Here is a 10,988-nt window from a genome sequence, read left to right on the forward strand (position 1 = left end):
CCCACGGGGGCCAGACTGCCCCATTGAGAAGTGCTGAGTTAGAAAGCATGGGCTCCTGGCTCACTGTACATCGTCTCCATAACTTCCATGGGGGTGCCGACCCAGACTTTGGGTGCCAGGGAGTCTTCCAGAATCACAGGTTCCCAGGCAGCCCTGACCAGGAGCTCTAGAAAGTTGTTCAGAAGACCCTGCCTGTCTCCTTGAGGCCTCGGTTATCTCATCTGTGATGATAACCCCTGCTGGCCGGCCGCCACCAGCCTCACGGGGGAAAATGAAGGACCATTGTTTGTTATTTAATATTAAGATTGTTCGGGCTCACCCTATTTCCATAAATACACTCGTAGGTCCCACTGTGCATGCTAAGTTGCTTCAGTCATTTCCAACTCTTTGTGACACTAAGAACTTTAGCCCGCCAGGCTCCTTTGTCCCTGGGAGTCTCTAGGCAAGGATACTGGAGTGGGTTGCCGTGCCCTCCTCTAGGGGATCTTCCCAGTGCAAGGATCGAACCCGTGTCTCCTGAGGTAATTCTTTACCTCTGAGCCTTTGAGACCAGCGCCTCTTGAGATGAGTCTTCCTCCTCTCTGGTGCAGCCGTTGCCCTCAGGGCAGCCAGGCCATTTTTCCTGGGTTTGCCCTGCACTTCCCCATGGGAGGGAGGTTGATACCTGCTCAGGTTACTCAGTCCTCCTGGTTACACCTGGAGAGACAAGGGGACGGGGAGAAGTCCTGCATGGATGGGGGACCTGGTCCTTGTAGATTCCTCTGAAAAGCATTTTTTCACCTCCAGCAGATAAGGCCTTGGAAAGCTGGTCTCTTCATACCATTATCACTCCCAGCAAAATTAACAATAACTCATGAATACTATCCAATAGACAGTGTTGACAGTTTCCCCCAGGTAAAACAAAAATGCTGTTTTTTAAAGCTTTATTGAGATAAATTCCACATAACAGAGAGTTCATCCATTTAAAGTGTATAGCAATGTTATATACCAATTATACTCAATTTATTTAAATTTTTTTTTTTTTTTTAATGTGGACCATTTTTAAAGTGCTTACTGAAGTTGTTACCAAATTGCTTCAGTTTTATGTTTTGGTTTTTTTTGGCTGCAAGGCAGGCGGGATCTTAGCTCCCAGGACAGGGATCAAACCTGCACCCACTGCATTGGAAGGTGAGGTCTTAAGCACAGGACTGCCACGGAAGTCCCTGTACCTCGATTTAAAATGAAGTATACAATGCAGGGCTTCCCACGTGGTTCTTGTTGTAAAGAACTTGCCTGCCAATGCAGGAGACATAAGAGACATGGGTCCAGTCCCTGGATTGGGACGATCCCCTGGAGGAGGGCATGGCAACCCACTCCAGTTATTCTTGTCTGGAGAACCCCGTGGACAGGGGAGCCCGGTGGGCTACAGTCCATGGGGTCACAAAGAGTCAGCATGACTGAAATGACTTAGCACACACACACGTAGAATGCAGTGATTTTAGTATACTCACACGTGTGCAACTTTCACAGTCAGTTTTAGGACATTATCAACAACCCGGAAAGAACCCCCTTAAACCATTAGCTGTCATTCTCCATTCCTGTGCCTCCTTGAGCCCCATTCCTCACTTACCATAATATCTTTAGGTTTATCTGTAGCATGTATCAGTAATTTTTTTTTTTTTTTTTTGCTAAATAATTGTATTTATCAATTGTATGGGCTGCAGTCCATGGGGTTGCAAAGAGTCAGACAGGACTGAGCGACTGTCACTAACGATGTTGAGCACCTTTTCGTGTGCTTATTGGTCATTTGTATATCATCTTTGGAGAAATGTCTGTTCAGATCTTTGCTCATTTTTAATTGGATTATTTGTCTTCTATGTTTATGGATTCAGGCTGCTAGCATTTTGTTGAGGAGTTTTGCATCCATATTGTAGTTTTCCTGTGGTGTCTTTGATTTTTATCAGTGCAACACTGGCCTCATTATAGAATGAGTTAGGAATTCTTCTGTTTTTTGGAAAAGTTTGGGGTTGTTTTTTTTTCTTACCAGATCTATTATTTATTTATTCATTCTTAGCTGCACTACATCCTCATTGCTGTGTACAGACTTTCTCCAGTTGCAGTGAGTGGGGTCTACTCTTCGCTGTGGTGTGTGGGCTGCTCGTTGCGGTGGCTTCTCTCGTTGCTGAGCACGGGCTCCAGGCGAGTGGTCCTTGTACTTGTGGCGCGTGGGCTTTGTTGCTGTGTGGCATGTCAGGTCTTCCTGGACCAGGGATCAAACCTGTGTGCCCTCCATTGGCAGGGGGATTCTTAACCACCGGACCACCAGGGAAGTCCCTGGAGAAGTTTGTTAACACATTATTGATCTGGGGATTTTTGTAGAAACGAACACCGGTAGCGTTAATACGTCTCTAGTCAGTAATGTGTTAAGAGTTGGTGTTAATTCTCCTTTAAAGGTTTGATAAAAGTCACTGGTGCAGCCACCCGGCTTGGCCTTTTTTCATGTGCTGTTTTTGTTTTGATAATTCAATCATTTTACTTGTTTCAGGTCTATTCAGATTATCTATTTTTTTCTTGAGTCAGCTTTGGAAGTTTATGTCTTTCTAGGAATTTGTCCATCTTATCCAACTTATCTAATTTGTTGGCATACAACTGTTCATAGTATTCCTTCATAATTCTTTTTATTTCTGTAGGGTCAGTAGCGGTATTCCCTATTTCATTTCTCATTCTAGTAATTTGAATCTTCTCTTTTTCTCTTGGTCAGTCTAGCAAAAGGTTTATTGTTGATCTTTTCAAAGAACCAGCTTTTAGTTTCATTGATTCCCCGTGTTATTCTTCATTTTCTCTTTCATTGGTTTCCACTCCAGTCTTTATCATTTCATTTTTCCTATCCCTTTGAAGTTTATTTTGATCTACTTTCCCCAGTGTCTTAAGGTTGACGGCCAGACTGTTGATTTGAGATCCTTCTTCTTTGTTAATATAGTCACTTCCAGCTAAAATTTCTCTTTAAGCACTGTGTTAGCTACATCCCATAGGTTTTGGTGTGTTTGTGTTTTCATCTTATTTATTTTTTAAAAGCTTATTCATCTATTTGTTTGGCTGTGCTGCACACAGGATCTTCGGCTGTGGCGTGCAGACTCAGCTGCAGCATATGGGCTCTAGTGCCAAGACCAGGGACCAAACCCAGGCCTCCTGCCTTGGGGGCAGGGAGTCTCAGCAACTGGGTCTCTAGGGAAGTCCTAGCATTTTCATTTTAATTCATCTCAAAGTGTTTCTAATTTCCTTTGCAATTTCTTCTTTGACCCCTTGTTTAGTTAGGACAGGGCTGTTTAATTTCCATATATTTGTGAACTTTCAAATTCCAAATCAAATGCTACTGATTTCTAATTTAATTCCATTGTTATATATTTTTGTTATACAAAAATCATACATTTTGTATGACTTCAATCTTTTTAAATGTACTGAGTTTTGTTTTACAGCCTTAGTATAGGCTATCCTGTAGGATGTCCTGTGTGCATCGTGCCGCTGTTGAGTGGAGTGTCCTGCAGATGTCTGCTACATCCAGTTGGTCTATAGTGATGTTCAAATCTCCTGTTTCCTTGATGATCTTCTGTCTAGCTGTTTTATCCATTATTGAAAATGGGATATTGAAGTCTTCAACTATTTCTCCTTTCCATTCTCTCAGATTTTGCCGCATATGTTTTTAGGGCTTCCCTACTAGGTGTATGTATGTTTATAATTATTATATCTTAGGACTTGGCTGATGTCCAGTGGCTGAGACTCTCTGCACTCCCAATGCAGAGGGCCCAGGTTCAATCTCTGGTCAGGGAACTAGATCCCACATGGCACAACTAAGGATCCGGCACGGCATAACTAAAAGATCCCTAGTTGGAGAACTAAGATCCCACATGCTGCACAGCACAGCCTAAAATTAATAAATAGATAATAAAACGTGTCTCTTATAGATAATATGAGTTGGATCATATTTTCTTATGTATTCTGCCAATCTGTGCCTTTTAATGTTTACATTTATATTTAATGTAATTCAGTTTCAACCATTTACATTTAATGTAATTACCCGTGGACAGAGGAGCCTGGCAGGTTGTAGTCCATGGGGTCACAAGAATCAGACATGACTTAGCAACTAAACCGCCACCACTGCCGCCACAGATAAGAAGGACTTCTGCCATTTCACCATTTTTTATTTGTGTTAATATGAATGCCTAACTATGCACTATACCCTCTATATACATTATCACATTTTTTTATACCCATTTAATGATCGAGGACTTCAAAATCTAGGAAAATGCAGTAACAGCCCGGGTCATCGGTGGAGCTGAGCTATAATGCACCCATTAGCACTTGCTTTGAAGTCTCCTCCCTCCTCCTCTGGCTTTTCCCCTTACCTCCCAGGGTGAATCTACACATGCAGCCATAAGGACCCTTTAAAAATGTAAATCCATTGAAAGGATAAATAAAATTGACAAACCATTGTTAGTAGAAGGAAAGAAATCTTAAACATTAGAGCAGAAATAAATGCAAAAGAAACAAAAGAGACCATAGCAAAAATGTAAATCCAGTAACTGCCTTGTTGACCCTCCAGTGGTTCTCACTAAAGGGCATGAGGTGTTTCATGATGAATGACTCCTGCTTACTGAACACATTCACACCCAGGGTTGCCCCCTTCCCACTTAGGCCCCCTGAGAGCTCAGAGCACGACTGACATCACTGTCATTTTATGACCTGTGAATATGTTCCAGCCTCGGCCTTGGAAGAGTCAAGAAGACTTCTAGAACCATGACCATCACCAGAGAGCTTCCACACTTTACCTGTCTTTTCCGCTAACTACACTCTACTTCACATTTTCCTTTCCTCTTCCCTCTTCAGTCCATAAGAACCCTGCAGGATCTGCTCACAGACATTTATGCACTCAAGGTCTCCGTTGAAACCCTCGGGAAGGAGGTGGCCATGCTGAAAGACGTGTTTGAGAAGGTAGATCCTCCCCAGCATCCCTGATAGTAGTCCTGCTGCTTGAACCTCTGGTGGCTGGGGTGACCAGATAGATCCAAGAAGCCTATTCTTAGTCAAAGAACACAGATATGGGGGCAAGAGAAGGGGACTGACATCGCCCAGCCACTTGGCCCATCCCACTGAACTCTGCAGTTTCCACCATGACCCTCATCCTACTGTGAAAAGACATTTGTGAGTAACAGAAACCTAATTCATTCTGCCTTAGGCAAAATAATTTATTGTCTCGTTTACTAAAAATGTCAGGAATGCTGTCAGGTACAGCCAGATCAAGGTGCTCATACCACATCAAGGTTTCTCCTTCAGTGGTACTTTCCTCCAGGTTGGCTTCATTCTCAAGTCCTAGAAGCTCCAGACTTAAAGTCCATCAACTTAGCAGAAAGAGAATACTTATTCTTTGTCTGGGAAACTTTGTTCACACTGAAAAGTAGAGTTAACCTTGCATGGGCATATGTTCTAGCTCCTGTAGCCATAAGGATATCAACCCAGACATTACCATGATGTGAAAGGATATGGAATCCCTGAAATGTAAGGTCACAGCCGGTGAGTCAGATCTGGGCTTGAAAGCCAGGCCTCCACACCCTCCAGCTAGTTTTGTGGCTGAGGTTTTACAACTTGCCCCCAGTAACATTATTTACCTTATCATCCCTAATGTACAGGTCAGTGTACACATTTGGTCATCATGGCAACTCTGAGAACTTCATTCTTGGGCTGGGTAGCTCCCCTCTGTAGCAGCAAGGGGACTGTCAGGAAACTGTATTATGAAATGCTAAATAGGATCCTTGGTCAAATCTGTTTGGCAACAATGCCTTCTCAGCCTGCTTCTTGGAGATTCTTAATGTACTTTGGTCCACTGAAGGCTCTACAATGTCCTACAGTACAGAAACCCCTTACATGATTTTTAAGCCTAGCATTTCCCATTTGCCCAAGGAACCCTTTCCCACTCCGTGAGAAACACTTGTTTTGGAAACTGTTCTTCCCTCTCGGTTTCTCAGTCTAAGGCCTTGCATTTGCACTGGGGAAGAACCTGGGCTGGGACCAGACCCTGCACACTCTGGCTCACAGGCTTGGCTCATTTGACAGATCAGTCCACAAAGAATAGACGCCTTCTCAGAAGATTTGAGAGGGCAGAACCGGAAGATGAGTGCACTGCAGCGGGAAGTGGTGAGGGTCCAGCCCCATACTCCCACCCCAGATCCACGCCCTCCAGGCCCAGGGGTGCATGGCGGCAGGGAGGGGGGAAGAGGAGAACAGTCTGGAAAGGCCCCTCTATTTGCAAGTGTGGAGGAGGAAGCCACTGAGAGCACCGTACCCTCTGGGTTCACAATCCTTGTTCCCCACCTCCTTCCCCATCCCACCTGCAGACTTCTCTCCAGAGCAAGGTGACTGCCATCCCCAAACCCGAGGACCTGGTGCTCTGGAGCAGTCTCCATGAGGCCATGTTCATCCCAGTAAGTGAAGGATGTGGCAGAGGGGGACCGGGGTCAGGGAGGGACGAGTGACAGGGTAGGGGGCAGGGTGACCATGAGCTGGTCCAGAGCAGCCCCACCAGCCCAGCCCCACATCCCACAGGGAGCTGCTCCACAACTGCTGGGAGACTCCGAACTGTGGCAGATCGCGGAGCTCGCCTCGGAGACCGCCGTTGCCCAGACAGCCGAGGACCGCGGAGGAGGCCGTCCCAGCCACTTCTCAGAAGCCATCCAGCACCCCAGGTTCCTAGAGACCGTCTGGCAGTACCAGGCGCCAGGGCAGCTGCTGGAGGAGGAGCCTGCCCAAACAGCTTTGCTCCTTGGGGCCGAGGGGCCAGACCAGCCCCAGGTGCCAGAGCCTGCGCCTGGGCCTGGGCCTGTGTTGGGACCCAGGCCTGCACCTGGACCTGGGCCTTCACCTGGACCTGGGCCTGCGCCTGGACCTGGGCCTTTATCTGGACCTGGGCCTGTGTTCGGACCCAGGCCTGCTCCTGGGCCTGGGCCTGCGTTCGGACCCGGGCCTGCCCCTGAATTGGAACCTGCCCTGGGCCTTCAACCCACACCATCAGGATCCTGGACTGTACCACCACAAGGCTGGCCTCCTCCCAGAGGCTTTCCCGGGACCAGCCCTGGGCCTTTCTGGGGCTTCCAGCCTGGCCTACGCCCAATGGGCTTCCCGCCTGCCAGGTTCCGGGACTTCAGGGCCCCACCCCCAGCCATGGAGCTGGGCTCAGCTTGGCCTTGTTTGCAGCAGTCCATGTACTACCCGGGAGACATGTCCAAGCTCTCTGCTCTCTCAGAAAAGGAGGAAGAATACTCCTCCGTGGAAAGGGAAGGCCCTCGGGACAGAGCCCCGAGGGCTGAGATCCCGCCAGGAGGCCTCCCTAAGGGATTCCGGTCTGCCGTTCAGCAGATGAAACCCAGCGCTGCCCTCATGGCCGCGGCCGCTGCCTCCTACACCTCTGATGTGGCCACATCAGCAGCCCGGGTGGCCAAGGCCACTGCCAAGCTGATCAGGGATGCCCCTGCCACCAAATTGGCCACTGTAGCAACAGCCGCAGCCACAGCCGGGCCCTTAGGGGTCCTTGCAGAATTTCTGGGAGCGGGGCCCTCGCGCGGGGCCTTCTCTGGGGCCGAGGTGGAGGACTTGCTAGAGGTGGAGGATGAGGACTTGCTCTCTCCTGCATACTCTTCTGTCTTTGTCTCTCCCGACACGGCCCTGTCCCAGGCCATGCTAGCCGCTAAACATGCCACGACCCCCGAAGACAAGAAGAAGGCCGTCAGGTATTCCATGAGCCACATAGCCCAGATGCCTGTCAGACACGACACCCTGAAAGAAGAGTTTGCCCAGCTGTCATCTAACCTGCAGCAGCGTATGACTTATCTAGGTAGGCCCGGCCTGACTCCTGGAAGGGTAACGAGGGCTCAGGCCCTCCTTGTGGCCTTTGAGAGGCACCTCCTCTCCATTGAGCTACCCCAACAAAATGTTACCATTTGGCTAATACCACCATTAGCCAACATTCCTTTGGCTTAAGAATTAATCTCTTACTAGTCTATTCTCTTACAATGAATGTACAGTGAGGTCTTATCTTAAGGGAGAGGGGTAGTTACAGTCTAAAGTTGGTGCCTAAGGAGGAAAAGCACTAGCCAGAATTACTCTTGGAAATTCCCTTTCAATCGTCCATAAAACAGTACTGCCTTACAGTGTTTTGATAAGTTCAGATCACCCAGAGTTTCTAGACGCACTGAACAGACCCCGGATGATGTGGTCAGTTTGGGATTAGGAACAATAGCTGGGCAAACATATATTTCCTTAAAGGCCAGTCATGTTCTAGGGGGCAGTAGGACCAACAGGGGGCTTCCTAGGTGGTGCTGGTGGTAAAGACCCCGCTTGCCAGTACAGGAGGCGCAAGAGTCACAGGTTCCATCCCTGGGTCAGGAAGATCGTTTGGAATAGGAAATGACAACCCACTCCAGTATCCTTACCTGGAGAATCCCCATGGACAGAAGAGCCTGGTGGGCTACAGTCCATGGGGCTGCAGAGTTGGACACGACTGAGCACACAGGACTGATAGATTTATGCTCCCAGTTCATGCACACCATGAGCATATGTTCACTGTGGGAAATGGAGGGTGGGGAGTGGCCTACCCTAGAAGTTCTGAACCTTAAGCTTGCCTCAGCATCCCAGGGGGTCTTGGTAAGTCACAGACTGCTGGGGTTAGCCCCACATCTGGCTTGTTGATCTGGGTAGGACCCTGGACTTTCTTTTTTAACCCATTCCAGGGGATGCTGCTTATAACGCTGGTGACCCAGGGAACCCACTTTGAACTCTACTGTCCTCGCCTGTTTGAATCCTTATCTTGCTTTTGTGCTCTCTGCCAAGTGTAATAGTTGAATTAGCCCAAGTCGAATCCATATGTGGCACCACCCTTTGTGGGCAGGTGCCGTCCCACGGATCCTGAAAAAGTAGAACTTCGAGCAGCCAAAAAGATCCACGTCAATTTCTGAATCCTGGGGCACAGCTCAGGTTATGACGGTCATGAATTTAAATATAAAACATAAAGTTGTAGTAGCCCAAACTCTACCTCTGACCAGCTGCCACTTTTGTTAAGAAAACTAAAGATAGCTTGTAAACGTGTCCTGGCTGCAGCTTCTCATACCCTCCTAGCTGTGCCCTGGCCTCTCCTCTGAAACGGGATATAGGGTACTTTTTGTTACCCCACTCCTTTCTTGTTAAACCTGTCTTTGCATCTTGTTGTGTGATAATACATTTCATGAACTCCCAGAAGTAAACATGCCGTAGTTTTACTCAGGACCATTTCTGGAAGGGCAGTAAATTCCAGAGAGATTTCCCTAGGCCTGAGCTATCTAGTAGGATACCACAAAACTGTCAAATATCTGAAATGGGGCAAGTTCAAGTTCTCATGTGATCCAAATATAAAGTGCACACCAGGGACTTCCCTGTGGTCCAGGGGTTAAGACTTGGCCTTCCAATGCAGGGGGCATGGATTTGATCCCTGGTCAGGAAGCTAAGACCCCACATACCTCGTGGCCAAAAAAACAAAAACATAATACAGAAGCAACATTGTATGAAAGTCAATGAAGACTTTAAAAATGGTCCACATTAAAAAAAAAAATCTAATCTAAAAGTGCACATTGGATATTGAGGGCTTACTACAAAAACAAAAATGTGAAATATTGTTAATCATTTTGTTGATCACATGTTAAAATGATGCTTTTTTTTTTTTTGGCCCTGCAGCTCCTGGGACCTTCATTCCCCATCCAGGGATTGAACCCATGCCCTCAGCAATGAATGCATGGAATCCTAACCACTGGACTGCCAGGGAATTCCCAAAATGATACTATTTTGGATTCAGTTTAGTTCAGTTCAGTTGCTCAGTCATGTCTGACTCTTTGCAACCCAATGGACTGCAGCACGCTAAGCTTCCCTGTCCATCATAAACTCCTGGAGCTTACTCAAACTCATGTCCATTGAGTCGGTGATGCCATCCAACCATCTCATCCTCTGTCGTCCCCTTCTCCTCCTGCCTTCAATCTTTCCCAGCATCAGGGTCTTTTCAAATGAGTCAGTTCTTCGCATCAGGTGGCCAAAGTATTGGAGCTTCAGTTTCAGCATCAATCCTTCCAATGAATATTCAGGACTGATTTCCTTTAGGATGGACTGGTTGGATCTCCTTGCAGTCCAAGGGACTCTCAAGAGTCTTCTCCACTACCATAGTTCAAAAGCATCAATTCTTCGGTGCTCAGCTTTCTTTATAGTCCAACTCTCACATCCATACATGACCACTGGAAAAACCAAAGCTTTGACTAGACGGACCTTTGTTGGCAAAGTAATGTCTCTGCTTTTTAATATGCTGTCTAGGTTGGTCATAACTTTCCTTCCAAAGAGCAAGCGTCTTTTAATTTCATGGCTGCAATCACCATCTGCAGTGATTTCGGAGCCCAGAAAAATAAAGTTTGTCACTATTTCCACTGTTTCCCCATCTATTTCCCATGAAGTGATGGGACCAGATGCCATGATTTTCGTTTTCTGAATGTTGAGTTTCAAGCCAACTTTTTCCCTCTCCTCTTTCACTTTCATCAAGAGGCTCTTTAGTTCCTCTTCACCCTCTGCCATAAGTGTGGTGTCGTCTGCATATCTGAGGTTATTGATATTTCTCCCAGCAATCTTGATTCCAGCTTGTGCTTCATCCAGCCCAGCATTTCTCATGATGTACTCTGCATATAAGGTAAATAAGCAGGGTGACAATATACAGCCTTGACATACTTCTTTCCTAATTTGGAACCAGTTTGTTGTTCCATGTCTAGTTCTAACTGTTGCTCCTTGACCTGCATACAGATTTCTCAGGAGGCAGGTCAGGTGGTCTGGTATTCCCATCTTTTTAAGAATTTTCCAGTTTGTTGTGATCCACACAGTCAAAGGCTTTGGCATAGTCAATAAAGCAGAAGTAGATGTTTTCCTGGAACTCTCTTGCTTTTTCTATGATCCAGTGG

General features: G+C 46.9%; 1 protein-coding gene across 1 annotated transcript in view; it reads left to right on the forward strand.

The window, feature by feature from the left end:
- Nucleotides 1–10,988, forward strand: part of LOC104988919 (chromosome unknown open reading frame, human C16orf96) — a 34,723-nt gene that overhangs the window by 4,431 nt on the left and 19,304 nt on the right. Inside the window, exons 2-5 of the mRNA XM_010840409.1 lie at nt 4,864–4,968; nt 6,088–6,168; nt 6,369–6,455; nt 6,577–7,861. Coding sequence (XP_010838711.1) covers nt 4,864–4,968; nt 6,088–6,168; nt 6,369–6,455; nt 6,577–7,861 — 1,558 coding nt within the window. The remainder of the gene's footprint in view (nt 1–4,863; nt 4,969–6,087; nt 6,169–6,368; nt 6,456–6,576; nt 7,862–10,988) is intronic.

Source organism: Bison bison, unplaced genomic scaffold, assembly GCF_000754665.1.
Source record: "Bison bison bison isolate TAMUID 2011002044 unplaced genomic scaffold, Bison_UMD1.0 scf7180017864144, whole genome shotgun sequence".
Taxonomy (NCBI): Eukaryota; Metazoa; Chordata; class Mammalia; order Artiodactyla; family Bovidae; genus Bison; species Bison bison.